This window comes from Pseudomyrmex gracilis, unplaced genomic scaffold (assembly GCF_002006095.1).
Source record: "Pseudomyrmex gracilis isolate BER0280 unplaced genomic scaffold, ASM200609v1 scaffold_179, whole genome shotgun sequence".
NCBI lineage: Eukaryota > Metazoa > Arthropoda > Insecta > Hymenoptera > Formicidae > Pseudomyrmex > Pseudomyrmex gracilis.
In genome coordinates this window covers 314,502-329,824 of record NW_018020763.1, presented here as the reverse complement: position 1 = coordinate 329,824, position 15,323 = coordinate 314,502, and the positions used below count along the sequence as shown (strand labels likewise).

General features: G+C 37.1%; 2 protein-coding genes across 2 annotated transcripts; both read left to right on the top strand.

Moving 5' to 3' along the window:
• Positions 1 to 4,060: 4,060 nt before the first annotated feature.
• Positions 4,061 to 8,053, top strand: LOC109857977 (protein C12orf4 homolog). The gene is made up of 10 exons (XM_020434802.1): positions 4,061 to 4,345; positions 5,243 to 5,751; positions 5,950 to 6,171; positions 6,268 to 6,468; positions 6,608 to 6,723; positions 6,803 to 6,939; positions 7,026 to 7,146; positions 7,243 to 7,361; positions 7,459 to 7,584; positions 7,663 to 8,053. The coding sequence occupies exons 1-10, from the start codon at positions 4,340 to 4,342 to the stop codon at positions 7,774 to 7,776; spliced, it is 1,671 nt and encodes a 556-aa protein (XP_020290391.1). The 5' UTR covers positions 4,061 to 4,339; the 3' UTR covers positions 7,777 to 8,053.
• Positions 8,054 to 8,402: 349 nt separating this feature from the next.
• LOC109857978 (leucine-rich repeat neuronal protein 1-like) lies at positions 8,403 to 11,921 on the top strand. Its single transcript, XM_020434803.1, has 5 exons — positions 8,403 to 8,587; positions 8,990 to 9,392; positions 9,845 to 10,201; positions 10,354 to 10,958; positions 11,386 to 11,921. The coding sequence occupies exons 2-5, from the start codon at positions 9,327 to 9,329 to the stop codon at positions 11,678 to 11,680; spliced, it is 1,323 nt and encodes a 440-aa protein (XP_020290392.1). The 5' UTR covers positions 8,403 to 8,587; positions 8,990 to 9,326; the 3' UTR covers positions 11,681 to 11,921.
• The last annotated feature ends 3,402 nt before the right edge of the window (positions 11,922 to 15,323 follow it).

The window sequence follows — 15,323 nt, the reverse complement described above, 5'->3', positions numbered from 1 at the left end:
TTTTTTGGAGACTTATGTTCTTTTATGTTTCTATATCAATTTCTCTTAAAGTACTGATATAGAATCTTGTTTTGAAGACTTATATTCTTTATATCTTTTTTCTATACATCCACTTTTATATTTCTATATCAATTTCTCTTAAAGAACCGATATAGAATCTTTTTTTTAGAGACTTACGCGTTCTTTATATCTATTCTCCACATTTTTATTCTTTTCTATTTTATCTTTGCAAAAATATATATATATGAAATATATATTAAAATATATATTTTGATATTAAAATATATATATTTTTTCTATTTATTATAGAATATTAATATTTCTATCTCTTCTAATTATACATGGTGGGCTTTATTATCGGGTGAATATATATTCTTCTTCAAATCATAAAATCTAAAACAAAACTCGGACGTGAAACTAAAATATATTTAAAATTATACTTTTTAATTTTAAAACAATTGCCCCTCGCGTAAAATATTTGATAGGTTTTAAAGCTTTTCAAAGTAAATAAGTAGGTAGGTAGATAGATATATGTGTAGGGATGCGTATCTACATGCTCTTTGTAGAAAATAAATTAGGTTGGATAGGTAGGAAATATGTTAGATATCAGAGGTAGGTAGGTATAAGAAATAAAAATGTACAATTAGGATCAAGGCTGTCATGCAACCTTAATCCTAATTAATAAGGCTAGTAACGTTTAAGATATGTCAGATGTTTAAGATAGGTAGGTAGGATTATATATACTATGTATTATATTGTATAATATTGTATGTTATATGTATTGTGTGTGTGTGTATGTTGTATAATATTATACGTAATATATGTAAACTATTGTATTTTATTATAATGTATAAAAATATGTAAAATGAAACTTGAAAAATGAAAACACTGACAAAGAATTGTAATAAAGCAGTAAAAGATATACTTCTTGAAATTGCAACTTTTCTGACATATATATTTGTGTACCGGTAAAACACTTTTATGTAATATACATGTTTTTTTGTGTGTTGTATATCTATACAAATATATGTAGTGATTTAAAAAAAATAAAATAAAATGTATTAAACAAAGAGCAGCAAATGATGATGTAAAAAGGACGTGATATTACACTCCGTGAATTCTGATGCTGCTCACTAAAATAATATTCTTTTCCTGACTATTACATTTTTGCTTGAATATCAGATGTATGTTGTGTGGAAAGTTGCAATGTTTGTCCTTATCCTTTTTTGTTCTCCTTCCTCATCTTCTCATCACGTGACCGGTCATTTTTAATTTCAAAAGAAATCAAATCTACGCTCGCGAGTACTCACACACCTGAAGAAGCGCGAACTTAGTAATTTGTTATAATTGATATTAATAACAGCAGCAATTAATTTTCCGAGATATATGCTTTTATTTAAAAAATAAAATAACAAAAAACGTACGCTGTCTTGCGTGAATATTACGCGCGATGTTTACCTTCTACAGAAACTTGGAAGGATGTTGACTTAATAGATCAAGATGTAAACCTAACTGGTGTTTTTCAATAATAATTTGTGCATTTGTGTAATTGATTTTCGACACTTGGATTCGTGCACATTGCACAGAATTGAACCGCACACTGATGTCTACGTTTGTACATATCTCACGTACCAACAGTCGCTCGTGGACATGGCTGCGTAGTTCCAATGTGCATCACTCGTGAAGATGCGCTAGTTTACGAGACAGTTAAGCTATCGCAGAAACTCTCATGGATTTGGCCGTTCTCATTGTCAGTCTTCTCTCTGGTTGAAGGAACTCTTTTCTTTCTTTATATTTGTAACTAGAGCATCTCCCAACTAGTATGCTGAATTAGTATATTTTCAGTTGGTCTCTTTGGTCAGAGTGAAGACTGAGAGCGGCCAGGCCTATAAGACGTCGTTTACAATGAGAATTTAAGACGTTAGACGTAGGATTGGTTTATAATTGCTTTAATCGCTTACTTAGGCTACAGCAGTAAAAGTTGGAAAATAGAAAATACGTATTTTTGTTCATAATTCAATTATAAACGATAGTACGTTTTTTATTTTCCAACTTTTACGGCTGTGGCCTAAGTTAGAGTCCCTAGAACATAGAGTCTGGCCACTCATCGTATCTGTTATTGGTTCAACTCGCAAGACCCTCAAAATGGAGGAACCAATTACAGCACTGAGATCGTATAGATTAAATAAATACACAAGGGCGTATGCATACACACATTCTCACAACAAAAATAAGGTATATTTTATTTTAAATGAAGGTGAANTTTGCGTATTTTTAAACGTCGCGTTTACTCTTGTGCTATTTATTTTATAGTGCACACAAGATATGAATTGATTAATCCTCGTATATAAAAAAACGAGTCACACAAGTCGAATCGGTAAGATCGAGAGAGTAAATAATGACAAAAAAGCGATTTTGACAGTTTGTCGTATACGTCAAGAAAAATAAAAACGTGACTAAAGTAAAGTCACGTGACAGAAAAAAGTAGAAAAATAATACGTGACTAAATTAACGCGACTGTAATTTATATTATATATAACATTAAATAATATATATATTATACGTATAATTTAGTATATATTTATAATATTACACTTAATATTGTATTATATGTATTATATACATACTACAGTAAGATCACGACCGCGGCGGGGTCACTGACCTCGGTCGCGCGACCGCGACGGGATCACTGACCTCGGCCACGCGACTTTGGTCGGGTCAGTGACCTCGGCTGCGCGACCGCGGCGGGGTCACTGATTTTGGTCACGTGATTACAGTATATATATATATATATATATATATATATATGTGAGTGTGTGTGTATTACACATACATAGTTAGAGAATATTATATATAATATATATAATATTCTCTTTTTTACTCTTTTCCCTAATTATACTCGTTTAAATATAGCCTGTTATATAAAAAATTTAGTTCAATATTATCTAATTGAATATTATTGTTTGGTTTGGAGACAACTACATTGTTTTCTATTTCTTTTTTTTTGTTTTTTTTTTAAATCACCGATAATGTTTTTATCATCATTGTTGTAAGAAGACGTATGTGGTGTGTAAACGTACTTTGATATTGCTAGAAAATTTAAATTTTGTCGCGCCCACGAGTCATCCCCACCATACAAAGACGCCATTTTGAGAAACAAGTTGCCAGACTCTATGTTCTAGGGACTCTAGCCTAAGTTAGCGGTTAGGGCAATTATAAACCACCTCTAAGTCTTACCTTAAATTCTTATTGTAGACAACGTCTAAGAGAATGTGTAATCGCTTTTTTGCTCTGTAAGCCAGCGCAATATTACGAGAAGTGCACCGTATTATTCTGCTCCAAGGGAACTTTTTCTCTGAAATTTCTCTTCTGGCTGCTTCTACTACCGCGCGCCGTACTCTTTCGATCTCCGCCAGCGGCCCGAGATTGGAGGAAAACGGCGCGTGGTAGTAGGGACAGCTGGAGGAGAAATTTTCGAGAAATACTTCCCCTGGAGCGGAACGATATGGTGCACTCCTTTGTTCATAGGTAGTGCAGATTGGCAACTACGTAGCCATGTCCACAAACAACTTGTCGGTACATACATCATGTTCAAACGAACATGGTTCTATTCCGTACTATGTCCACAACCGTGTGGTTTTTAAATTGTGTCAGGTAATTCATTCAGGGAGAAGAGTAAAAACAACACGTGACTGAAGTCTTTACTTTGGTCACGTGTCTTTAAAAACGTGACCAAATAACGTTACGTGACAGGGAGGAGAGAAAAACTTTTTCTGCAGTGAGAAAACTGAGAGCGGCAAAGGCCATATGAAAAACTGTAGTAGCTTTTACGTCTTGTAAGCCAGCATTATGTCCACGAGTAGTGCACATTGGCAACTATGTAGCCATGTTCACGAGCGATTTGTCGGTGCGTATCCCTCCACGTTTGGACATAGCGTACGCACCGACAAGTCGCTCGTGAACATGACTATGTAGTTACCAATGTGCATCGCCTGTGAACATAGCGCTGGCTTACAGGACGTAAAAGCTACTGGTTTTTCATATGGCTCTGGCCGCTCTTAGTTTTCTTTCTGGTAATTGTCATGAGGGCGTTAAAGAGTTGTCGATTGTCACATATAGATAACATATTCTTAAAGTGACGGATAAGAGAGTCGCAAAATCTATTTATATTTTGATGCTCTATAAAATTTACAAAGTTGCATCATTTGTTCGATGACAGCACGAAGAACTTTCATGTGCAACAAAAAACTTAGAGGTTACATGTTATCTGCTTGCAGATTTGACAAAACCAACTGTGATTGAAACAAAACATATTGACGCACGTAGCAATAATTAAACAATGAATGTAAGTACTATATTATTTTATGTATATAATTTCTAAGTACAAAATGTTGTTTACTGTGCATCGTGTATACTTTGACATTTGTCACATTTTTGTAGCTTACATTAGCGCCCCCGTGAATCGGTAAAGTGAGAAACGATAAAATACATGAAATATTTTCAGATGTAATACATAAAAAATATTTTCCGATATTGTCAAATATAAATTTTTTCAGAAAATATTAATTAAATTGAAATGTTAATTAAATTAAAAAACATTTTGTGTATCTGCTGTTTAAATTTCGGAATGTTATTTGACGAAATACATATAAATCGAAATTTGAAATAAAAACTAAATCGTATAAAAAAATTACTTTCATATGTAAATTGCAAAAGTATTCAATGCATACAGTTTTTTGCATAAGTTATAATTAAAAAAACTCGTAACACGCAAGAAACTTACGTGTTACATATTATGTTATAAATTTTGTATGTAATTAACTTTTTGTTACGAGTCTTCGCAAACTTGTGTTACACGTGTCATCAAATTTTTAGCTAATTACAACTCATAATTAACCGTCGCTATCAAAATAAATATAGACAATAAACATCGAATATTGCTGCTAAGTATTATCTTTGCCCTTTTAACCCGCAAAATTGTGAAAGCCGACCTTGATAGGATAAATGTATCAACTCGCTTTTTAAGTACACATCATAATGTCGGCGTACATGCTGATAAGAGTTAATTATGTGGTATTTATTGCTCTAATCTGTAATTAATCGTTCCATATAATTGCTTTATAACTGTTGTTGCTTAGGAACATATCATTTTGTACTTTAAGAACATATCTGTCCTTTTGCATAATAAATTTGCTACAAAATTTCTATATGAAGAATAAAAATAAGTAAAATGTTATTGAAGACAATGAGTAAAGCAGAAGAGGAATACGTTGAGAAGATTTGTGTCTACAAGTTTCCCACATGCACCACAAATCAGGAATACACGTTGGAAATTCCAATAAAAATACCCTATCACGGTTCCGTAAAAGAATTGACGCATCGTATAATGTCGTCGTTCAAGCTACCGTGTTACGTAGAGTCGGACTTGTTAAAGACGCTGCAGCATACTATCAAAGAGCTTACGCTGCAGTTTCACGACGAAAAAGCGGAGAAACTCATCGAGACCGTGAAAACGGGCGCTCTAGACTTAGAGGACATAATTAAAACCTGGGAGAGAATATACAAACAAAAAACGGTAGAATATTCCGATCCCATCGGAACTACGGATGAGGAGTTGTTTGCCACAGCGTATCACAGACTGGTGCATTCTCCGTCGTTGGAACCGATTTTGCAAGCGGAACACAAATTCGGACGGGATGTCACTGAAGTAATTCAATTGAGAGATACCGACTACGAAAATCTCACGCAAAAGTTAGTAATACGTTTCGGAGTTTTTAAATATTTTTTTATTTTTTTTTGTTTATCGTTTTGTGTTCTAGTCTTTTTTTTTTTTTNTTAAACATAAAACTAGAAAATATCTATCTATTGCGATGTGACTTTGAAATTTATCTGGATATTAAAAGAAATATATTTTGATGCAAAGAACAAAGGATCGTGTAAAAATTCCAGACAAACTGATGAAATGCGCGTTGCCGTCGAGGCACTCGAAGCGGGTTCCACCGAAAAGTCCATAAACGACATGGCGGGCCGTCATTTCGAGGAGCAAAGTTTATTGCAGGGCTATTGGGGATCCAGAATCGATGCTTTGCGACTGGATCAACGGCGGCAGTATCGAAACTGGATTATGAGGTTGCTCGAGGAGCAACAGACTAGTATGGTGTCCACACCGATGTAGGGTTTTTATCTTTTCCGCATCTTGGATTTCTCTTCTAAAATGCTTGAGTGATTGTATACTTTTATAAAAAAAATACATTTCACGTTTCTTAGGGGCTCGCCCATGATACCGCTGCCACCATTGCGTCCCGCTTTAGATAAATTCGTTCACAGCGAAGAAAAACAAACGACCGATCCTCTGTTAGAAGAAAGCTTCACTATACATTTAGGCTCTCAAATGAAACAAATGCACAACATACGCATATTAACTGGCGACGTGCTCGATTTTTGTCGCACGAAAAACAGCGAATCCGGGTATGATCTCGATAAAAAAAAAAAAATAAAAAAATAACAGATATCTGACTTATGTGCATCTTGATAATTTTAATATACAATATCTTTTTTTTCTTTTATATAAAAATCGATTATAATAAAAATGCGCATTGAATTTTAGCATGGATCCGACGCCGCAAAGATTGCAAACAGCTTTAGGATTGTATTCGAACGACTTGTGCGGATTAGTTCTCCTAAGCGATAATCATTTAGGCAGTTATTCCGGAATAACGAAAGGTGCTTTTTTTGTCGTATACTGATTGTCATCGACCGTTTGCACGTTATTATTGTAAACTTAAGCAATATATCGTTGCAGAATTGTGCTCGATATGTCAGTTGACGACAGAATTTCATTTTCCGTCGATCGACGAACAATTGGAAAAAATTCGTGAGGACGTGAAGGACGCCGTTGCCTGGAGACAGGCGCATTACAGGGAAGGAAGCGATCCTCATGTACGCGACAACGATGTTTATCAAAATTTACTGTAACGTTGTGATTAATATTGTGTACATAAAAAATTTATTTGCGTTGTTCGCAGGCGAAGAAATCCACGACGAGCAAGAGCTTGCAAACTGGCGACGTTTTTATCACGAGGCATTCCAATCTGGCGCAGGTCCATGTGGTTTTCCACATGGTCGTAAATGATTCTCTGAGATCCGGTAAAACATTTTCAAACACGTCTCACGAATGCGATATGAACTAATAAACATAATATTATTTATGCTTTTTGATACGTTAATCAATTTACAATTCAGGCGATATCAACTCGAGACATCCCGCCATACTGGGGTTGAGAAATATTTTGAAGACGGCGTGTTGCAACGATGTGACGACATTGACAATACCCGTTCTACTCGTCCACGAAATGTCAGAGGTAAAACATTTATCGCTTGGATAATTCGAAGAGGGGGCGGATAATTTCTGAATAAATTAAAACATAATACAGGTGTTTATGTGTTCTATCATTGTAGGATATGACGGTTGCCTGGTGCACGAAACGAGCCGAGTTAGTTTTTAAGTGCGTGAAAGGATTTATGATCGAAATGGCGTCCTGGGGTGGAGCCGAGTTGAAGAATCTGCAGTTTCTCGTGCCGAAAGTAAGATAAGAACAATCCGACGATAGTTACACAAAAAAGAAAACATATGTCGTCAATATACAGCGTTATCGTTTACAGGGAATGTCGGAGGAAGTGTTCGGAACATTGGCCACAATGTTGCCCAGCATATTTCGCGTGTCGAATCCGCTGGTTTTCAAGGCCACCAGCACCCCACAAACTCCGAAAAAATAAACGATATTTTCCTTCTTGTTTCTGTTATCGTTGTATATGCATTTGGAAATATCGCACCGTTTGTTATAATAAATCGTGCAAGACCAGCCGCTGTTATCCGCGACGAGCGCGAAACAATAGATACGATTCCGTGAATAAATGTCTGAATTTAATGACTTTGTTGTTATTATTTTCGCACGATTAATTTTTTGCTAAGCTGACCCGATATGTGCAATGTGCCATGTGAGAAACATTATTTTTCGATGTAAAAATAAAGTGTATATAATGTTCAAATGTTCATATCACATTGTCTCTCGCTCGAATATTAAAACTAGATATTTTTATAAAAAATTCCGAAAAAAATATATCGATTGATTAAATAATTTTAATATAATAAAGTATGTTATTAAATAATTTAAAATATAATCTATATTTCTAATATTCTTGAAATAAAAAAAATGGTAATCTTTAGAAATCGTAATCTCTGCATTTACAAATATCTCTCGACGGTTCGTAACAATTATCGTAACTTGTGACAAGTGCGTAAACATTATCGCCGTTAGACGCGTGACACGGAGAAGCGAGGTTTATCGCTCATAGCTGTTGTGTTTTTTATTTTGTACGGCGGAGCAGATATGCTAACATTTCTAGCGAGAGTCTCGTCACGAAGAGATGTAACATTAATATTTATCGCGTCCCAACGCATCGTACATTTCGTAAACTCGCTTAAATGAAGCGATATCGGTCGAAACTGTGATTAATTGAAGAATTATGTACGATTAATCGTTGACGAAGTGAAGAGCACTGGGACGAGCCGGGAGCGAATCAGTGGGTATGTGTACGTGCGCCGTATATCGGCTCCTAATCGCCACTTTATCGGAAAGCGGTGCGTTAGCCTCGGTGATTCTGAACTTCTGACCGGGGACGGATTAAATTAAACGCGAGAGTCGCGGCGCCGGCCGAGTTTTTGCAAAAAAATATTTGCTTGTAATCGTAAAAGACTAATACACGAGTTCAGTATATCGTTCGAGTTTTTTATCAATTCACCGAGAAATATATAGTAGCTGGAAAAACACAATCTCTTGCTTATTATAAATTAATTTCTTAATTATAATAAAATTATTTCTTACAAATATTGTGTACAAATATTTGCAACATTTAACACATCTCTTTTTACTTCCTGTTATGTTATCATTTATAATTTTAACTAAGTAATTTTATGTTTATTGATTAGATTCACGAGGATTTATTGGATTATTGGGATAAAGTGAAAATTTGTCCTTTTCTCGAAAAGCATTAATCACGGATAAGTAAAACGTTTGCTAATCGAAGTGCTGAGTACATCGTAATAATAATGCAGATGATTCTTGTACTCCCCTCTTAATTCGGGATTGCATCTTCGACGAAAGAGTGTCGCGGATGAATTCATTGCCATTCCATCGGATTGCGGTGTAGAAAACGTAGTCCACGCGAGGTCCAAGCGTGGTCCCTCGGTGGTGCGGTCTGTCAATCGAATTCTATCGGATCGCTCCGAACATCAATTAAACGGATAATTATCATCTGGGATCACAATGTGGCTGAAATCGCTGACGTTTTTTGCCGTCTTCGTTTCGCTCGTTTCGCCGAAAACGGTGATGGTGGGTTTTTTCTTCCTCGATATAAGTTTGTTATCACAGATCAGACCCGTTGCTGTCGACGATCGTTTACGATTTTCCGAGACACACAATGTTATATCAAATATAGCTTTTGTATCGGAAATATCAACTTCCTGTCGTGTTTATCACTTTCTTTTAATTTCATGTTTTCTTGTGTGTGTGTGTGTGTGTGTGTGTGTGCGCGCGCGCGCGTGTGTGTGAAAGAAAGAGACAGAGAAAACACTTGTTACACGTGATTTTTTAAATATGTGCATAGAAATATATCTAACACATTCTAAATTTTATATGTATCTTCGAAAGAAAAGTTTTGTTTATTTTTAACACAATACATTATTGATTTAAAAATTATTAGCTTCAGTATTGTCTCGTTCGATCGCAGATATGTTCGAATGTTTTATGAATAAAAATTATTTTACGAGAGATTCGCGTTGCAGGTCGACCTGTCGTTTCGCAAATTAAAGAAGGAAGATTTTTTCGTGAAACTGCAGTCACAGATTAAGCTTCAGGACGTGACGGATCTCAATTTGAGGGGAAACGAGTTCGATAGTTTTTTAGACTGTTCCACCAATTTGGAAACATTGAGAACGCTGGATTTGTCCCAGAATCATTTGCAACGATTCTTCTTCCTCTGTAAGGAGGAATATAATCTGCAAATGTTGAACGTGAGCTACAATAAACTAGAATATATCGATGACAATGCGCTCAACGACCGAGTACTAAAGCTGAAGATATTAGATCTCTCCTACAATAAACTTTCCATCGTCAATGAAACCATGTTGTATCACTTAACGGTAATTAAAAAACCAAAATATTAATTTTTACTGTTAAATTTTTAATATAAATTTTCTAGCGTATTTTAAAAAGTAAAAATTATTTTTAATCTTCTTGATGTTTCTTGTCCGTTTTTATAAAAACAAATCGCAATTAACTTCCTTCTTTTCAGATTCTGGAATATCTTTCTTTGGCCAGTAATCCTATAGGAGACGGTATACACGAAGGCGCATTTTTGAATCTGCAAGCACTGAAGCATCTCGATTTGAGGAACATATCTGCGCCGTATTTCTCGCCCAAATTGTTCAAAACTCTGACCAACTTATCATTTCTGGATTTATCATGGAATCCGATCAACGCGATACCTCTACTGCCAGTAAATCTACGAGAATTGGATTTATCCGGCACGCAAGTGACGAGTCTCAAGAATTTGTATCTACCGCAGCTACAAGAACTGTGGCTGAACGATATGTCGAATTTAACGTCGTTTGATCTGAGCGATCTTGAAAACTTGACCAATCTGGAAACGTTATCGATGATCGGTTGCAGACGGTTGATTCAACTAAGCCCCGGGCTGCAGATTGGCCACGTGCTGCCACGATTGCAGCGCCTTTCGATAAAGAATTGCAACATTGAGACGTTGGATCAGAAATTGCAGGAACTGCTGAATCGGGTGTCCGTAATCGAGCTCGAGAACAATCCTTGGAAATGCGATTGCAAATTAAACTGGATCGATAGTTCGGTGAACTTGACCAAGAATTTTAGTAAAAATATCAGGTGAGAGATAAACACGATGTTATTCTCAGTTGGCAGAAATATCGATTGAAGATACAATAGATTGAAGATTATTTTGTTGCTATAATTTTCTCCACTGCCTCTTCGCTTGATTGATATTAATATTTTTTCAATTGCCACAAATGTCTATCTCGAAAATATATTGTAAAATAGAATATTGCAACGATATTTCACATCTCGTATTATTCGTCGAATTTGGTCTCTTTGCCTGTAGATGTCTCGAGAATTCCGTGAAATAAAATTCTCTTCGTTATATCGAACTTTTTAGTTTGTTCACAACAGGAAATTTAATTAATTAATTTTTTATTTATTGTGGCGCAAACAATATAAGTATCACATGACTGTGTTATCGCAAATCTGATTTTATTTTATGTCGTAAAATATATCTATGTGTTTGTGTATCGTACAGATGTTACACACCGGATCGACACCACGGCAAGCTCCTTACTGAAGTACCAAATTACGAGCTGCAGTGCGAGTACGACTCATCGGTTCTTTATTCGATCCTGTGGGTGTGTTTATCGATACTGCTTCTTTCTCTGATCATCGCTACAATTTTATTCCTGTTCAGACATCCGACGAGCAGTTGGAGTTTCAAGGGAAGGAACCAGGACAGTGTCAGTTACAAAAACGTCGTGGAGTCGAACACCGATCTGGTTCGAATATTGACGGTATCTGAGACGCATGATCGCAACGAGGAATAAAGCCAAATCAGAAAGAGAACAAACTCTCACTAGTATACAAAAAGTTATTACGCTCATAATAGACAAATTTCATCGAATCTATTCAAGAAACTCTTAATGTAAAAGTTACTTGAAGTAACATAATGTAACGCGTAGTCGGTAACTAGATATAGAAAATTATTCATTCCCATAAAAAAAAAGTCGCTTTACTTTTTTCACACATTTATATGTCGATTTAAAATAAATAAATAAAAACAAACTGATACAAGCGTGTGTCTAAAAAATCACCATTGAGCGATATTAAGTTTTCTATATATAAACAATATAGTAATTAATTAATCAGAGATATATACCGTTGATTAATTGCGTATTTGGACACATTAAAGCGAATCACGAACAAATTTACTCTTCGTCACGCCTTGTAAAACTCGAATGATCAAGAAGTCGTAGTTGAGTCGCGAACGGCGCGACGTTGTTCCCAGTGCGTCCAATAATAACGCGAAAAATTTCCTGCGGTCGAATAAAACGTTCGTGTTATCTTTTTTTTCTCTCTCTCTTTCTCTCTCTCTCTCTCTCTCTCGGTAAGAGTCGCGGCGTGTTTTGAAAACCCCTTTACCTTTGTTCCACGCGCCGCGTCTGTTGCCGCTGCACAAAAGAAAAGTGGATACAAAGAACGCAATGGCTCATTTGCCCTGAATGACGGACAAGATCGTCTTCCGCATAACGACGCGCGTAGTTTGAAACGCATGAATTATCGTTGCGTGGCATCTTGAGAACGCACGCGGCTAATTGAAATCGTACGAGGTTCGTACGCCACAACGGGTTCGAGTCTCTGCTCCGAGCTTCCAATTTACGGCCGAGAGGAGTTTTCTGCGGGCTTTAGAACCGAAGTCAACCCCCGAACACGAGTTTCATTCTGATATTATTTGCTTTAGAAAAGAATATATAAAATGTATTTCTCGAATTTTTTTTTTTTTTCCGTTCTAAGTTGCTACAAAGAAACATTGAATGATCAAAGAACCTTTAAGGCACTTCTTAACGGATTGTTGAAAAAAAAAAAATTGCCGAAAAAGAGTTTGAATGAACTCGTGAGATCACACGCTTGCGATTCAATTATTATAGATACTGGTGCGCGGTTGTTGGTGAAATTTTAAGGAACATTACGCGGTCCGTTTCAAGAAGGGGCGCAATATTGGCGTGTTATACGATGAGCCAGCAAATGGTGCTATGAAGATCGTCAGTTTACGTGACGTGCGTCGTGATCGCGTGCGATGTAGCGATCAGCTTTTGTATCGAAGTATGATCTTCCTATGGGAGGCCTATTGGGTTACGCCCGAGCTAAGGGAAGAGGGAGAGAGAGACCCGATGGGCAAGGATGGGAAGATATTATCGGGGAATCGCAATATGCAAAAGAGAGAAGGGCAAAAAATCACTGAGGAAGATGCGCGCCGCGCAGAACGGAAGCTCGCGATTACAATAACTCTCCGTGTTGAGGTACACCCTGACATAAATGTGCAATACTTCTTTTAAGCTTGTACTGCCTGACACGCCTTTTTTCCGCACAAAGAAATGGACACGTTAGGGCGTGGTGGATCTCGTTTGTCTCACGCGCCATTTTGCCTCGGTTAATTCACCTGTAATTAGTCGTTTCCTTTCGTATTCGTTTCATTGTTCAAAGAAACAATTTACAAAAGCGCTCAAGAGAGAATTTCTAAACTTGCGTTCAACTTTATCTTTCTTATTGTATTTTTATTTATTTATTTTTTTTTTTTCCATTTTTCCAAGAGCAAAGTATCAAAATGTTACGCAAAATTTTACTATCCGCACACCCCTTTGTATCTTCTTTGCATTCCGTAATGTCATTTCGAACCAACGAGTGCTCAGCGACATTTCCCGGTCGGAACTGGTGCGGATAAAGCGACTGAATTGAATTTGAAACATTGTGTGAAATATTTTTTTCGTCATACCTCGAAAAAAGAACGGGGCACACGGGGAGAACGAGAAAAGGGGGAGGGTTTCAACGGTAAGAGGAACAGAGGGAGGAGGTAAACGATACAAGTTCTACCCTCCTCGCGCGGCGGTGTCGAGTGTCGAGTAATTCGAGATTCCGTGCCGAGCCAATTTGGCGAGAGCCGGTGGAAAAATAATACACCGCCTACCAGCACAGGAGATATCGCGAAAGCGTGTGCGGAGGCGAATTTTAACGGTCAACGCGAAACACGTGGGCAGGCCATGTCGGGGAATATCGTGTTTCCCGACTGTGGAGAAGATCCCTCCCGCTCCGGTCTTAAGACGCCCGGATAGCATCCCCGCTGGCGTTTTGTTGGAAAAACAGCGTGGGCGATATTTCTCGTACCCGATGACGGCCGGAGATACTTGCTTCCGACTATTTAACCAAACGAGACGATATACATCGACACCTTGGGACAACCAATATCCCGCTGTGCTCACGGTCTCGGAGGGACAAGAACGTTTTACAGAACGAGCTCGTCTTTAAGCGGAATTTATTTTCCATTTATCTTTTGACACGGGATATGTTTACGCACACGTAATACATCCGTATTATTGTAAAAATGATAATGCAAATATTTAATAAGAAAAATATCTTAAAAATATAAAATTTTTAAGATATTTTTTTAAATTTGTCGCGATATGGATAAAAAAACAAATCGCCGTATATTTGTAAAACAAATTAGGCACGTTGCGTTATCATTGTTACTTTGTTTTACATGTGCGAAGTTTTTGTTTCTTTGATGCATGAGCTTTGTTAATCAAGCGCAGCTGACTTGGCGCTCGACGAAACATATTTTTGCAACAGCCCTCTATATAACGATTCGTTAAGCCAGCGTCTGCATTAACTAAGCTAATCCCTTAATTACGTTCCTCTTATTTCTCCTCGCTTCTTCTCTCTTCCACTCTTCCGGCGGTGACTCTCTCACGCTTCCTACATCATCCTTCACTTGGTAATTAAAGAATTTGATGAAGTTTCGCGATGTGTGCGCGAAAAAATATACGCGCACAGCGAGCGCATCTAGCGAGCCAGGTGACTTTCGCACGCGTTACGTGTAATACGTGTAACACATATGATACACACAACGTTGTTGCTTTCAAGTTGCCGCATAATTCGTCGCGCTTAAATATCACACCGATTCATTTAACGTAATCAACGAATAATTATACACGTTCTACGAGCTCTATTTCGCACATTTAATAATAACAAGATATTGCGATACAGCAAACACGCGATACAATTCTGACAACGTCACGGAATTGTTTTTTTTTTTTGTTTTTTTTTTTGTTTTTAACGCGAGAATATTATCTCATTCATAAGAGATGCATCTCGCGACATTATCGCCAGCTAATTAAACCCTCTCCGTCAGCAACAATCTTATCGACAATTCTCTTACGATGTTACGCGTTTCTTTCGTTTCGGATTTTTTTTTCTCTCAGTAACAGACATCTGTCTCCGTTACATGTTAAACCATATTGCAGCCGACGACGAGCGTGCATTCGCGAACGCGCGTTTTGCGAAGCGTCGCGTCAGCCGAAAACAGCCGCATGCCGCGGAGTGCCCGCCGATTTTCGCCGGCAGGGTTTTATCTGATTAAACCGACATAGAAACATGGGGTTATATGTGTAAGCTTTCCGGGTCCGTCTATGGGGA

Coding starts and splice junctions, on each gene's coding strand:
- LOC109857978 (XM_020434803.1), top strand. CDS start 9,327: ATGTGGCTGAAATCGCTGACGTTTTTTGCCGTCTTCGTTTCGCTCGTT. Junction 9,393..9,844: donor TTTCGCCGAAAACGGTGATG/GTGGGTTTTTTC, acceptor TTCGCGTTGCAG/GTCGACCTGTCGTTTCGCAA. Junction 10,959..11,385: donor AATTTTAGTAAAAATATCAG/GTGAGAGATAAA, acceptor TGTATCGTACAG/ATGTTACACACCGGATCGAC.
- LOC109857977 (XM_020434802.1), top strand. Junction 6,940..7,025: donor GGGAAGGAAGCGATCCTCAT/GTACGCGACAAC, acceptor CGTTGTTCGCAG/GCGAAGAAATCCACGACGAG. Junction 7,147..7,242: donor AAATGATTCTCTGAGATCCG/GTAAAACATTTT, acceptor TTTACAATTCAG/GCGATATCAACTCGAGACAT.